General features: G+C 39.7%; 1 protein-coding gene across 1 annotated transcript in view; it reads left to right on the forward strand.

The window, feature by feature from the left end:
- Positions 1 to 15,087, forward strand: part of ZNF521 (zinc finger protein 521) — a gene marked incomplete at both ends in the record, with an annotated part of 203,325 nt that overhangs the window by 2,794 nt on the left and 185,444 nt on the right. Inside the window, one exon of the mRNA XM_079533874.1 lies at positions 14,188 to 14,250. Coding sequence (XP_079390000.1) covers positions 14,188 to 14,250 — 63 coding nt within the window. The remainder of the gene's footprint in view (positions 1 to 14,187; positions 14,251 to 15,087) is intronic.

Raw genomic sequence — 15,087 nt, forward strand, 5'->3', positions numbered from 1 at the left:
CCTCGTAACAGCGATTCCACGGGGAAAGTTCTGCAGCCAGCGTGCGTGTTTACATCCCGAGCTTCCCGGGGAGGATTTATTTACGTGCACCAAAGAGTTTGGAGCCGTCGGAAGGGAGGCCGGTTGGCCTTGTGTGCAAAAAGGTGCTGGGAAGCTTTAACCGAAGGGTAGCTCCAGACCTCCAGGTATTTGAGAGCAAATAACAGACGTGCAGAATTGATGGGCAGATGGAGAAAATTGTTCTCCTGACAGACATGCTTCACTAGTGCTTATTTGCTAGGTGTGCTCCAGAAAGAAGGTCTGTGAAACATACCTTCCTGCGAGCATCCTGCTTAAATAAAGCCAAAGATGCAGCTTCCATTTTATGTGGAGGTATGGACTTTGCCTTCCCTATGCACCGGTAGCTTAAGAGTCCCTGACATGAGAAAACAGCAACATCGCGTGGTTCAGCTGGAGTAGCTTGCGTTGCTGATAATAAACTCCTGTCTGAAGGAAACCTCCTGATGTTCAGGACAGAGATGCTGCAGATTTCTCCACAGTATCTTATTTACTGTTTTTCAACTAAAAGGAGGCAGTAAATCAATCATCATCTGTAATTATTGCTGCTGTAATTACCTTTGGGGAGTAGGTTATCGTTCCTGGTGGCCTTTGTTCAGATATCTTTTTCATTTTCTCCGTGTTATTTTTCTTGAATCGTGTCCATTTGTGAGTAGATTACCAGCACTCTGAAAGCAGCCTGATGGTAAGATTTCTGCAGGGCTGATAACGTGCTTCATCTCAGGAGTTTAAAGATGCTTCTGTAGACACGGCATTTAAATTCATTGATAAGAGCCTGCCCATCAGTTATTACATCTTCATCTGTAGTGAACAAACAAAAGCTGTAAGTAATGTTGCAAGGAGAATTACAACTCAGGATTTATTTAAATCCCCCATTTCTGAAGTATTACTGATGTAGTCAGGAAAAAATATAGTTCTATAGTACAAAAATAAACAGTATTTTAAATTGCTTCTCTGAAAAATTCTTTGACTGCATGTAAATTAGTTATTTAAACTTATGAGTGCTGCTTCACATCTAAATAAAATATGGACTTACACATTGCATTTCCAATTTGTCATGTACTTAGCAATCCGTTCTGGGGGGAGGATAGAAGAGGTATTTTTGATATGTCTGTCACTTTTGATAACTTAATTTGAAACTTATATCTTAGGGGAATAGTGATACAAGGCAGGTAAATACATTAAAACAAAATGACAATTGAGTTTTTATATTGAGTGCGTTAAACTAATGTTCATCTGAAATGGTGGGTGTTAAGAACTTGCTAATGACTAAATTTCTTCTATTTTTTGAAAATACTCTTCTGAATTACCCTGGTTTCTGTTTACGTTTCTATCCTTTCCTATTTCTTTTTTTTTTTTTTCTCCCTCTCTTTTTTCTTTTCTTTCTCTCTTCTGGTTTGTTGCCAACTCTGTCTGTCCCCCAGCACCTACTGATGAGCACCTCTCAGAAAAAAAGGCATGGCAAACATTTAGACAAACCCTGTCCAATGTAAAAGTAATAAAAATATCTACCCGAGGAGATAGTAAGTACTTTCTCTAAAATGTACTGTCTTTTACAGATATACTACAGGGTTGCAGCAGAAATGATTGAAAAAAGAGATGATTTAACTTTCTGAAAAATGGTGATTTGAATATCTTATATGATTCTAGGAAGGAGGAATAAAAGTTCAACTGCCAGGTTCTTTTAGGCAGAAGAAGGGTCAGTTGCATAAAACTCAGAAGTCTTAACCTATGTCTTATTTTACTGATTAATTTATCACATTTCCTTGCCTACTATTTTTTTTTTTTAACGTATTAGGTATCATTGACCTGATGAAAAGCAGCTAATGCATACATTTGGTGGGGGAGGGAGGGTAGCAGGAAGCGAAGCAGGTGGGGAAAGGTAAGTCAGAGATACGATACTCTTCTGAAAGCCTCCAAAAGAGCCCCTGTGTAGGGTGCTGAAGAAGGGCGATTGGCATGTCTCCTTAACACTGTTATCTCCTAAGGACAGCAGCATCTCCTAAAGAACACCATGCTGGAGACCCCTGGGCTGAGAAAGCAAATGAGGAGGGAAGAGCAGCTCGCTTTTATCTTGTTTAACTTGGCTACCTGAATGGTAAACCTTTTTTCTGACTTGGCATGCTTTATAGATATCACACTTAGGTTACTGGCCACTCTGCTTGCGCCCTTTGGCTTTACGGGGTTTTAATTTCGGGAGGGCTTGAGGTTTTTCTTTTGCCCTTACTGAGGGTTTTGGTGTGAAACTTTCTGTTTAGAAATGAATTCAAGTTACAAAAATAGTTACTTTAAAAAAAAAAGAAAGGAGGTATTCTTTACGCAAACCTGAATGAAAACGTAGGCCTACTAAATTTTAAATTCAGGTTTCTCTAAGCTAAAATCAGGTAATACTCAGTGTGCTGAAGTCACCCATAAAGGTTGCTGAAATTGTAGGTGTTAGATAAGCCGTCACAAGGAAACTACAACATCCCCGCAGATTAAATAGAAGCACTGATCTTTGAAAGGGATCTCTTTTTTTTTTCCCCTTTTTAAAAAAATGAAGTTATTCCTTCAAAGTCTATTTTTCTCCCTATAATTTTGTATCCCACATGTGACTGTAGGAATGAAATTAGTGAGTGTTAGTTCCTAGAAAGATGAGAAGGAAAAGAATTATCTGCTGTATTTTACCAATCGGTGCCCTTCTTAAAGAAAGCTTGTGTCTTGAAATATTTTGGCAAGCCCAGAGTGCTTCTCTAAGATGTTCCTTCTCTTTAAGCAAACCTAAGTCCTCTTTCTACCCCGGCTGAATTTACAGCTGTGCCTCAATTGATGCAGAGTGTTGCAGGGCTGAGTAAATGTGGCTGTGTTTTAATGTGACTTGTTTTCTAATCAAAAGTTCAAAGCTAAAGGATGTTTCTCATGCAGAGGTGTGAGGGTGTGTTGTAGTGCTGAGTGGGGGAGTGGTAGTGGACCAAAACAGAAATCTTAATAGGGACAACAGTTTAGAGAGAATTTGACATTTGGATCCCCTTCAGACTGTAGCCTTTACATTTCTGTGTCTCTGTCAACTATTTGAATATTTACCCTCAGCCCCAACCAGCTTCTAAATTACATGGACTAGACTCTGAAGTCATTAGATTGTCTGCTGATTAGACTATAATCAATCCAGCATAAACAAAACCAGCAATTAGTATTGGCATGATTTCTCTGAACTTGACTTACTGTTCCAGTGTTGCCGGTCCAAAGAACTTCTGAACAGGCTGATTTCAGGGACTCTGTTATTTTGCCCTCATCATTTCATAGGGAGGGAACAAGAAATTCGTGAAATTCCATTTGGCCCGAAAAGCAGAAACATCTGTTTGATGCATGAGTGGGTTGCTGGCTTGTATTTGGCCGTCCAAAAAAGGGCAAAAATTAAGATATTGAACATAAAAGAGTACTTGAAAAAGCAAATTACTGAGAGGATTTAAGATTAGAATCTTTGTATAATGCGGGCTATTTATAGTGTTCTCCTTAGACTTGACGATGCGTGCCCCCTGCTTCTTCATGTATTAATAAAAAAACAACAATAAAACAACAAAACCATTGCTAACCTGTAGTAATTTTCATTGAATTTAGCCACGCGTAGTGCTACTGACTGCCTCAATTAGCTTTAGAATTGGAGCAATGTTACCCCGTCGTATTTGGGGCCAGCATGAGTTTTATGGCCATCACCATCTACTCAGGAACAGGTACCATCAGGTGTGACCATCTGAACAGCTACTTGTACGACTCACTTCCACGAAAGTGAAAACTTGTGACAAACACATTCAGAGACAGAAAAACTGTGTGTTTGGTTCGGCTTGATGTTGTTTTCCCCAGCTGCTGCTAACTTGGTTAAGAAGGGAGCTGTCAGGATGGAGGCACTTCTCTAATGTGAGTGGGGTAACGCTATGCGCCATGAGCTAAGATGTCTGGAAAGGCTTTCTTCTGCTCTGTCATTCCTTCAGTCTAATTTACAGTGGGTTAAATAGCTCTTAATTTCTTTCTCCTGAAACAGGAGATTCAGTATGTTGAGACTCATGCATTTTGAAAGAGAAAAAGAAAAAAAAAAAAAGCCTTTTAAATACTTGTAAATGAGGAAAGGATCTAGAAGAACTGTTAACGTTTTACATAGACCACATGGATTTGTGGCTTTATGTTCATAAAACATTTTAAATAAGGTAGATGGAGTTGTGTTTCTGTTTTTAGATTGATGAAAATGTAGTACAAATGCTGATACCTCAAGACAGACCTCTCGGCATCTTTTCCCAGATGTGTTTTAAGGTTTCCATTGATTCCTGTAGAGCTACTTGAGGTCAAAATCAGTCCTGGTAGGGAAAACACTCTATTTCCCTTAAATCAGAGACCTGACATGTATGTGTGCGTATGTAAATATTATCTTTCTCAGAAGGGACAACAAACAAATCAAAGATTTTGGCCTCCTTTATTTGATGCTGTGAAAAAGTAGATGTCTCTTTTCAAATATATTTTGCAGCACTGTTAGTAGAAAAGCATTCCGCTTTCTCAGTTGTTCTCTTCTGGAAAAGTCAGATAGCACATGTGAAGATTTTAAACGCTTTTAAATCAAAATGCAATTCTTGGCAAAGGATTCTGACAAAAAAAAAAAAAAAAAAAAAAAAAGGCACATAAAGAGGTGGTGAGGTTTGTTTTTGTTTTAACTTTTAGGCAACTTGGGTTCTATTTCACCTCAAGTATGAGCAATTATGCTAGTTTAGCAATTATTAGAGATGAAAGAAATTCTGTTAGATACAACTCCCCTAAACTTCAGTAGCTTCAGTTTTAGCTAGGATAATGATCAGGGAATACTTAGCCATATGCCTAGGGACTGCACTATGGAAAAAAAAGATAGGGCTGATCTTGGGGGTATCTTTATTACAACATGTTATAATTAACGTTTTAATTCAACCCTCCTGCTTTCCAAGAAATCTACTTTATGCTCTTCTGTCCTGTATGTGCTTCTGCAAGTCTGCACAAAATCCCCTTCTTCCAGTGCAAAGATTTAAAACCAGGCAGGACCATTGTCCCCCCTGATTGACATTAGCCATTAACATTGTTGACACTTCCTTGTTTTGTTTTTGTTTGTTTGTTTGTTTGCTTGGTTTTTTTCTTTTGCCTTCAAAGTCCATTAGTTTAAAAAAATATTTTTTCTCCTCTATAGTGCGTTATTATTGAAGAAAGAATGCAGGAGATTTTTTCCCTCCTTTTTTTTTTATGATTTAGTCTAGGTTGTCCTTCTGTTGTGCATGCATGTGAGCCTTTTGGCTTTTCCTCTATCTGAATTGATGCTGCACAAGTTTTTTTTTTTTTTTTGTACAGTTGAATCTGTGTAATGTGTACTTGAAAGGGCTGTAGGATTGTTGCTCACTGATCCAGCACTATCAATGCCCAGTGGAATTTTAGATTTTTGGGGTGGATGTGTTTTCCTTGGTGTTATTTTCTTCCTCTTTTTTCTTGTCATGGGAGCAAGGCAGAGAGGTGCTTTTTGAGTGTTTCATCTGATACTTTCACTTTTAAATGCAGGCACAGTTAGGTGAAATTGTTCTTTTTAAGGTTAGAGTTTTTATTCCTCTGAGCATTTTTTCTTAAGTCATTTGATAAGTCTGTTGATATAGTCACCCCCATGCCCCTGCTGCCTTCTTTTCTGGTTTGACAAGTGCTTATTATGATTCTTTAAAAGTGAAGGATCTGTAACTACCATACTCTTCTTACAAATTTGAAAATGCCAGTCACAAGTTAAACAGCCCCTAGGCTGAAGCACAATGCCATTTTGCCCTAAGACATGTGGTTAGGATGCTGCTACCAAGAGAAGCAGTACTTCTCTCTTCCCAACCCCATTTTTAGAGGGGTGATAAAACACAATAGGTTTTTTGTTTTTCCTGTGCTACGTGAAATCCAAAATCTCTCCTGAGTTCTTGTGCAGACTCTCAGTGTTCTGTGTGAGTGTGGAAAAGGTAGAGCACTTTTCAATGTAAATGTCTTGGTTAACTTCACAGTAAATGGATTTTGAAAACAACCTCTGAAAGGTATGACCTTACTAATGTTAGCTTATATTTTGCCAGGAAAATATGGATCAGGTGATGAAATCTCTAATAATTGAATTTTGGATTTTTATTTTTTGTTCGCTCCTTTTGGTAGCCTATCTAGTTCAGCTTCCATTACTGACTCCTTAACTTCTTGAAAGGAACTTTAAAAACAAAAAGCTGTGCTACCTGCTGTGTTGCTGGACCTTATGATGTGATGTAGTGAGTCATTGTCCTTGGGAAGACCAGGCTGCGCTTTGATCAACAAAACTTTCTCTGGCACTGAGTTGTGATGACTGTCTGGAAAAGAAAACAGCCAAGTGAATTCCTAAACTTGACAGTGGCAGTAGGAAGGGGGTGGGGAGATGGGGAAGTTAATTATTTTCCACCTCCAAAGAATACAATTGCAAGGAAGGAACTTTCTGATTCACGGGTTCCAGGACAACAGGATGTCAAGATCCATGCTGATGTAACATTTTTGCTCTGAAGATGGGAGGAGGAAACAGATTGCCATTGGTCTATGAGTGTGACTGCTGAAAAGGGGTTGGATGTAATGATTTCTGTAGGACTAGATTGTAGGATAAGATTCACTTTGCCCTTTCTCAAATGAATCTGTTGAGTAGAGGACTCACCAGGTAGAAACATAAATCAACAAAGAAAGCTCTGAAGGACAGACCCAAACATAGAGCTTGGGTGCTGCAGTACTTGGTTTTCATACGACTGGTTGCCTAGTGGCATTAGCACCTTGCATCAGGTACTTAGATTCTTTGTACAATTCTTAGGCATGTTAGGAGCTTATGGATGTTGGTGAGTAGGAAATGCATTATGCAGACAGCATAAAGTATGCAGAAAGAATAGTGTATCTTACCTCCTCTCATCCTAGATGTGGATACATTAGCACGTGTGACTACCTTGTCATCAGCAGTCACTGCTCTGGCCCTGATGTTGGAAACAGGGAACAGGTTGTTCTTTTTCTCCCAGAACAGAATGAACTGGGGAGCTGTGCTTCTGCTCTTCCTTTCCCCCTGACTGAGGAGTTATTTACTCTGCTAGAATGTGAGAGATGGGGGTTCTGTTCTGTGCTTTGGCTGGGGGTGTTTGAATCTGTTGTCTCCCGGGGAGTATGTCAGTCATTATGCAGCAAAGTGTGGCCCTTCTTGCCAGTGACATTCCCCTCCTCAAAAGTGTAATTGAATGCTTGTTGAAGAAAAGGGGTAAGAAGGAGTGCTCACACACGTCTGATGGTTTGAGTACCCATGTAGAAAGAAGAGACCTAGGTCCTGGTCTGCCAACTACTTACTGTAGTATTTTTTCTAATGAGTTATTTCAGAGAAATTAGAACTGGAATCCAGGTGTCCTGTTTCCCAGGTGAGTGCCCTGACCACAGGGATGTAGTATCACGCTAATTCTCCTTCATTTTTGTTCAGTGAATATTGTAGATGAGGTACAACAGCTTCAGTAGCAATGAATGAGCACACAACAAGTCTGAGGGTAAGTGGTTTTTGTTCTGGGAAGCTCATGACAAGAATTTAAATCCTTATGGTAAAGAAGAAAGTTGAGCATGTGCCACCCACATCCTGGCTGAGTGATCTAAACAGTGGGTGTGGGCAAGAGGGGGAAACGAAGAGATATTGAAACTCACATGTTTTCTGCTAGCATCTTGTAGCGATCAAGCAAGCTCTCAAAAAAACCCTGTAAGAATGCATCCACGTCCAAGGAAAGTGGGACTTGATATTTTACAAGCCAGCTGTGGTGGGGCTTTGGTTTAATTTCAACACTGAGCTGCACAGTGCTGAGAAAGCCCGGATGATAAAAAACCATTGGTACTGCCTGACCTGAGTGGTGACTGAGCAGACCTTGTGGCAATTTAGATGCAGGGTCCCCTCACTAGTTTTTTGGGCTTCTAAGCCCATTTGTGGAATATAGACTGAGGTGGTGACCTAGATGCTAAAAAGTCATCTGTAACAGAGCTGAAATTTTGAAGGATTAAAAACAAGTCTACAAAATCATGGTTCAAAACAGATTCATATCACTGGTAAATCAGGGATAATCTAAATTGAAAGGGGTGTGTTTTGACTCAATACGTGACATTACAAAGTGGATTCAAAGCAAAAAGTTGTCTTTTTCTTTGATGTTATTAGAATGGTGTCACATGGTCCCAACTTCTCAGACCAAGTTCCTCACTTTCAGATGTCGTTGCCAACTGCAGTAACTTTGATTGTAGGTCCTCATATTCCTTCCTTCGATCTTCTGTTTTCAGACTTGTGTAATGTTGGCTAAACTGGAGTTCTGCGATCCGTGCACCGGTTTGATTCGGATTGCTCTTTCTTGTGGAGCTTAGGCTTCTGCAGACAGTTTAATGAATTTCCTGTTTTCTAAGCACAGTTGAAAATGCAGGCCCATAGAAACAGTGCAAATTCTTAATTATGTCCCTTTGAGAGAGAAGAGTAAGAAAGCTTAAGTGATACGTAACTTCAGTGTACAGAAAGAAAATGCTCTTGCAGTGTTCCTATTAAGTACTGGGTTTGGTAACTGAAGTTTATCTTAGTGCCTTTCCTCAAAGGGACTGGTTGTCCACAGTCACTTTACCAGAAATGAAGGTCGAGTGCTCAGTTTAAAACAGACAGGACAGCTGAACATCCTTACCCTAGAACTAAGATTTGAGTTGCAGAGACTCCCTCTTGCTTTGCCAAGACTCATCGTGGTCCCGGATTTGCCTTGGATGTCCATAATTATCTGTTACACTGCACAGTACAAAGTCTTAGGGGTATCTGGAATTTACTGGTGGTTTTTAAAATCTTCAAGACTCTTTGGAGAAAAGTATCTTGGAAAAGGTAACGTACTATTTAAAGTTTACCTTAAGTAACAAAAATATGAATATATGTAGGTGTAGCCTGTTTTCTACAAGATATCTAGGGAAGCAAAATTAGCAGTCTGTGCAGGATTAATCCTTCCTATCTCTGTCATCTAGAAAAAGATATCCCCTGTCCCCAGCTTTTGGTAGGATTCTCCTTCTGCTGCAGGAAGGAGTGCCTTCTGTCTAATCTGACCACAGTGTGTAAAACTCGGTGTGCTCAGCTGTCACATTTGGATACTGTCAATGTGGAGATCAAGGGTGCAAAGACTATCCAAAGGATTTCTTAAGAATAGTTTCCAGTTAAGTTTATTTATCATTTTTATGCTTATGTGCTGCCTAGGAAAATATTTTAGCAGAACAATGATGTTTTCCAACCATTCCTGTTCAATTGGGAACTCCTAATTTAGCCTTTATACAAGAATGACATAGGGAGGAAGAAGAAAAAAGCAGGAAAGGAGAGGAAAAAAAAAGCTGGAGGTTGAGACGGGCTAGAGAGAAGGTGCAAGAAGAATCCTTCCTGTAACAGGAATCTCTTGGAGAAAGAAAGTAATTTCTTAATATGAAGAGGACTTTGTTACATTGCAGGGATGGTGGGGAGAAGTGGAAAAGGGGTGTCATAACAAGTAGGAAAACAAATCAGAAACGTTCATGTATGTGATTAACAGGATTGATGTACAACTGTGGCCATGCGCACTGAGCTAATTTTCAGTAGAGTTCTGGAATGCAGATATTTGAAATGTTAATATGCAGATGTCTCTTTTTTTTTCTCCCTAGCTCTTCTCACACTGTGCACATGGGGTACGTGCACACACAGGAGCTAAAATAGCGATTGAGTTGCTGGGCGGTAGCTGGTAAATGTGTGCTGACACTGGCTATTGCTGCTCACTACTTTCTTGGTAGTTCTGAAGTTTTTTGAATGCTGGTTTTCTTTACAGAACATTATGAAGCAGCCTGAGATGATTGTAAACTTCCAGGGTTCATTCTCTGAATTGCTGCATAGTGGTGGTGTGAGTGTGAGCTGACGTGCTGGCAGGATGAGTTGAAAGGCTGAGCCTTAAAGCAGCAGTGCCCAGGGAGGACAGAAGGCAAAGCAAGGTGTAGCCTGAGCAGGTGATATGTTGGCATCTGATCTGGCATTAATGCTAGTCTTTAGCTGCCTTAATTTCAGTTTGTATCTTGATCAAACCCTTAAGGAGTTCTTTTTCTACAGCATGTTACTGCGAAGTATGAAACATCTTCAAAAGCTATTGAATTTAGAGTCAGAGGATGCTCAGCACCTCCTGTAACTGACTCTTAAATTTGCCTTCTGCCTATGTGATTAATCTATTTAATCATCTTTAATATCCACCTGGACACGGCATGAATGTCTTTTTTTTTTTTTTTTTTTTTTTTTTTTAATGTATGGAGGAAAGAGAAGAAAAGAGTGATACTTCCAGGAATTACAGTAATTTGTAGGTAGTGAAATAACAGTACACAGGCTTTATTTCTGTTCTGTCTGGGTAACTCAGTAAATTGTGTATTGATTATGCTAATGCAGCTGGTGTCTCTATTACTTGTCTACAGAAATTATTCAAACATGTAGATAGAAGAGGCACTTGGCAAAGTTTCTGTCCTAGAAAAAGGCTTTTGTGCAGAATAGCTTTAAATTGAGTTACTGGTCATATGCTAATGGCAATGTATGGATCAGGTATTGAATTATAGGAAATGCTAAGTGCAAGTTAAAAATATATATTCCAAACTTCTTATCTCTGGCAGTTTTGGTTGCTATATTAGGTTTATTTTCACATCTCTCAAGGAATGTGTTTTAGGAAGATAAAATCAATAGCGGTCTGTTTTTATGGTTTATTTTGGAATATGTGGCTTCTCCTGCTTTGTTTGACAAAGAGGCTCAGATATTCAGGGCAGGTTTTTTTTTGCTTTTCTTTTTTTTTTTTTCTTTTTTAAATTTATTAACCCACCTAGACTAGAAGAAAATAGGCTTTTTTTCAATTATCTTTTGCTTTTATTTCATTATGGTTTGTAATAGCTCTGAAGCTATAAATCTTAGCCAGGGTTCTCCAAAAGGCTTCCCTTTCAGTGAAAATGTCCCTTTTCACATTTCTAATTTTATCCATTTCTTTGCCATACAAGATTTTTCCCAGGCATCAACCAGAAATGACTTGTGCTCTTCCTTAGAGTGCTGAAGCTACAGATTAACTCTTCAGAGAGGGGTTAGGCAGTGGAATGTGAGTGAGGTTCTACAAACTAGAAAACCTGGGTATATTTTGTACTAATTGATGGGCAAACTATTTGTCCTGTGAAGAAACTGTAAGGAGAAGGGATGAAATCCTCCCTGATCATCTGTTGTTGCTGTGGAGCAGTCAGGAGATTAACTCCATTTTTAGGACCACTATATGAATATCCCCAGAGGTTTTCCTCCCAGAACTGTCTTCGATAGTACTACTTACATATATATTTACTTCAAAAGGTGGAATTGGTTTCAGTGTGGATGTTCCCTAGCACAAGCATGAGAGATGCTCTGAGGTGAAGCACAGTTTGCCTTGGGCACCGGCTGTACCAGGCAGAAGTCTCCTAACCTTTCACATCAATGCAGCTTCTGTTTAGAGATGCATATTTGCAAGGAAATTTTAGAAACTGGTATCTGTCCAAGCCACATGCTTTTATAATAGGAGATGGAGTTGACATGCTGGAATTCTATTTTCCTCTGTTGAGACAAACAAAAAAAGAAATCAGCAACCAACTCACTCTCAAGAAATGTGATGTCACAGTTGTGTTGATCTGGGCTTTTTAGAAATTTTAATATTTGGGTTTCTTGGTTGTTTTGTTTTGTTTGTTTTTCAAAAGCTGCACTGGGAAGATATGTGGTAGGGATTTGATGTTTTGTTTTAAGAGATAAGTCAATCAAAAAGAATTTCAACAGCTAACAAAATAAGTGACCTGTGGTCACAAATGCATAATTGTACAGGCAAGGAATATTGCTGCTTTCACGACAACATTATTTCAAGTGCATCTGGAAGAGCTACTGAGCAGTAGCATCACTTACTCAGGGTCTGGATTCATAAGCTATTGTTCTGGTTTCCTGAGGCCTCTCCTTTTAGTGGTATTCTATCACGTTGTTATCTAGAGTTTATCTTTTCTTATGCCAAGATGTGCTAAATGCTGTGCTGAAGATGGCACCCCTATGCACAATTACAGTCCTAGATTATCACTAATTTTGACGTTTGAATTAATAACAGTGCATACATGCTACTGTTTTATTTTCATATAATGCTTGTGGTTTGTTTGTTATGTTTTGTTTTTAGTTACATTTCATGCTAGTGTTAGAGAAAGATTTTTGCTTAGCAGAGTTCATAGTGTATCACTGCAAATTTTGCTTAAAGTTACCTTTGTCTCCTGAAGAAAATTGTTTACTTCAGGCACCGTAACATCCCCTAAACATGAAGATCACAGGTAGGTGAGTTTAGCAGCGGTCAGTGGCTGAAATAGTACTGAACATTTCAGAATCTAGTTATGGAGGGGTATAAATCAGGGGAACTTGTCTGCTGCTGCCAGCTGAAGCTTTCCTGCTGCAGCATACCCAGATCGTTGGAAGAATGGCCTTGGTTAAAGCAAAGGCTATTGAGGTGCCTTTTGGTAGATGAGTTGTGTTAATGGTGAGGTTTCCCTTATTCTGTGGATTTTGTGGGGTAGCTTTTTAAATTTTAAATGAGGTTTAATTTGCCTGACAGTTGAATATTAGCAAGTCTTTTTGCCATGGCTGCTGTGACCTATGTGGTTCTTTGGGGATTCAAATTTCTTTAGGAAGATTGAACAACAGCTTAGAAAGATGCTAACCACTACGTTGCTTGTTCTGATGCTTGTTTCCGTTTTTTAGTGTGGTAAAGACATAGCAGACAACCTCCGCTGAAAGCAAACCTCAGCATCACTCTGAATTTTCAGATCTCATAATAGTGGGGAAGTTTTATAGAATCATAGAATGGCCCGGGTTGAAAAGGACCCCAAAGATCATCTAGTTTCATGATCTCTAACCAGTTGGTTTCACAAGGCATACACTGGCATAGTTTCGTACAATAGAAGTGGTCATGGGAACAATTTGTTAGGCAGCATCCACATTTGTTTTATTTCCATTTTAAGATCTAACCATATTGGTGCAGCTGTGAGCCAAACATGTGTCAGCATGCACCCTTCCTGCAGCCAGTGAGGGTCTAGTGCTGTTGGGAGAATTCAGTACATAAAAATCGAAAGGACCAACTCTTGTATTTTGGTTTGCCAACATTTAAGTGGAGATCCACTTTAAATAAGCAGAGCTTGTTTACTTCTGGGCAAGCGGTGCTTGGGTTTGAAGTTTCCCACTTGAGTCAGTTCTTCAGAAGTTCGTGTTTGGGCACCACCTCAGTCCCTTCTGGAGACTTGAAAATGGTAGAGCTCCTAAATGACCTTTTTGGGCTGAGTTCAGAGTTGAGACGTGTTGTGGCACAGGATTTCACTGATAGCTAACAGCTATGCCTGGCACCCAAGCTGCGGCTGATCAGTAGGTACTCATAGCCTCAATGGGTTTCCTCTCGGGGCATGGAACGCAGTTCTTGAGATCGTTTTTTTGGGTGTAAATCCAAGCTTGTGGTGGGTATGATTAGGGGCAGGCAGGACTACTGCTTCACGGGTTTTGCTGGGGGCTTTGAGGGCATCACAAAAGGTTGTGGGTGTTTATTTTTCTTAAATGTACACTAATTGTATTCATTATTTTTCTTCCTGTATAAATAAACCTTACTGATCCGTGCTGCCTTAGTGACAAATCTCTGTTTAGCTTAGCTTTTATTTGACCACGTGTCCCTTGAAGCTCTCCTTTTCCTGAGTTGCTCCCCTTGCTCCTTGTGTCTGACCAGTTTCCTTCGCCTTTGGTGGCTGCTGGGTGACTGCTTTTGCATGACAAAGAGAAACACGCTGCGTTGTTGCGGCCCAAGTTGTGGTGGTTTTGTGGCTGCAAAACGCAAGCTCAAGTGAAAGTCAGCTCATCAATTCTTATTTTGTGAAGTATTTTGCATACTCTGGGGCTTGGGGAAACTTTATCAGGTCTCTGTTGATGTGAAAGGAGTGTGCATACTAGCCACAACTCCGGGGCAGAGAGAGAGCTTGTTTAGAGTCCTTCATGATATTGAACTGGACTCTTTCTTATGTATTTTGAGTTTCTGGTATCCTAAGAGTGTCCTCATGAAAACTGGTGTTTTTTTCTAGAAACCCAGATTCTAGAAACAACCAATTGTATGAAGCCTTGGGGTTGGCGGAGGAGGAAAAGAGGTACTTGTGGAGTGTGTATGCATATTTCTTCTTTTGAATATGTGCTTAGATTTAAATGTCTTGCACTCTGTTATCCCAGGGACCGGGAAAAGGTCTCCAAAGCTTTGGATTTTAACTCAGTTGCATGATTATTTGTTGAGGCCTGAATTCTTGAAAGTGGAAATGCTGTAGAAGTGCAATCTTTCCCCTTTCAGCTTTTTCCCCTGTGGAGGGAGAAAGAATTCTTTTCTCTCTGCTGCTCCCTAACTCAAAGACCTCAGTCTGTTGGAGAATAAAAGGGAAACGGTTCTGCCTTCCCTTGTTTTGACTTTGGAGAGTCAATCTTACTTAGGCATCATATCAGAGCATACCAGAACAGCTCTCTAATTTTTTCAAAATAGCAGCAGAGTGGCTCTTGTTAGGTTCACTTTGGCCCAACAAGTTCTGAATAGTGAATCTGACAAGAATTGTATTGTATTTAGTTCTACTGCTCTGGAAAGCTGTGAGCCAAGGGAAAGATGCTGGCATGGTGTATACAGTAAAACAGCATGGGGTTAGTTCTCCTTTGCAAGGCTGTCTGCACTGCTGAGATGCTTGCTACTGAATATAGGATTATTATTATTTTTTTAAAAGCTTATGTATGAATTAGTGCACACCTCTCCCGTCTGCCAGGAGCAGGCTTTCTCTTATCCGTGCCGAATGAGTGAGGAGAATCTTAAAGCCCAGAATTATTCCCTCATTTGCTTCCATAATCAAATACAGCAGAGTGCACTGAAGACATCCTAGTGGAAATTAGTTTCCTTTTTTTAAGGCATGAAACCTATTTGGTCACTCTGCTCTCCAACATGTAGCTTCCCT

Source organism: Tetrao urogallus, assembly GCF_951394365.1.
Source record: "Tetrao urogallus genome assembly, chromosome: 3".
In the NCBI taxonomy this organism is placed as follows: domain Eukaryota; kingdom Metazoa; phylum Chordata; class Aves; order Galliformes; family Phasianidae; genus Tetrao; species Tetrao urogallus.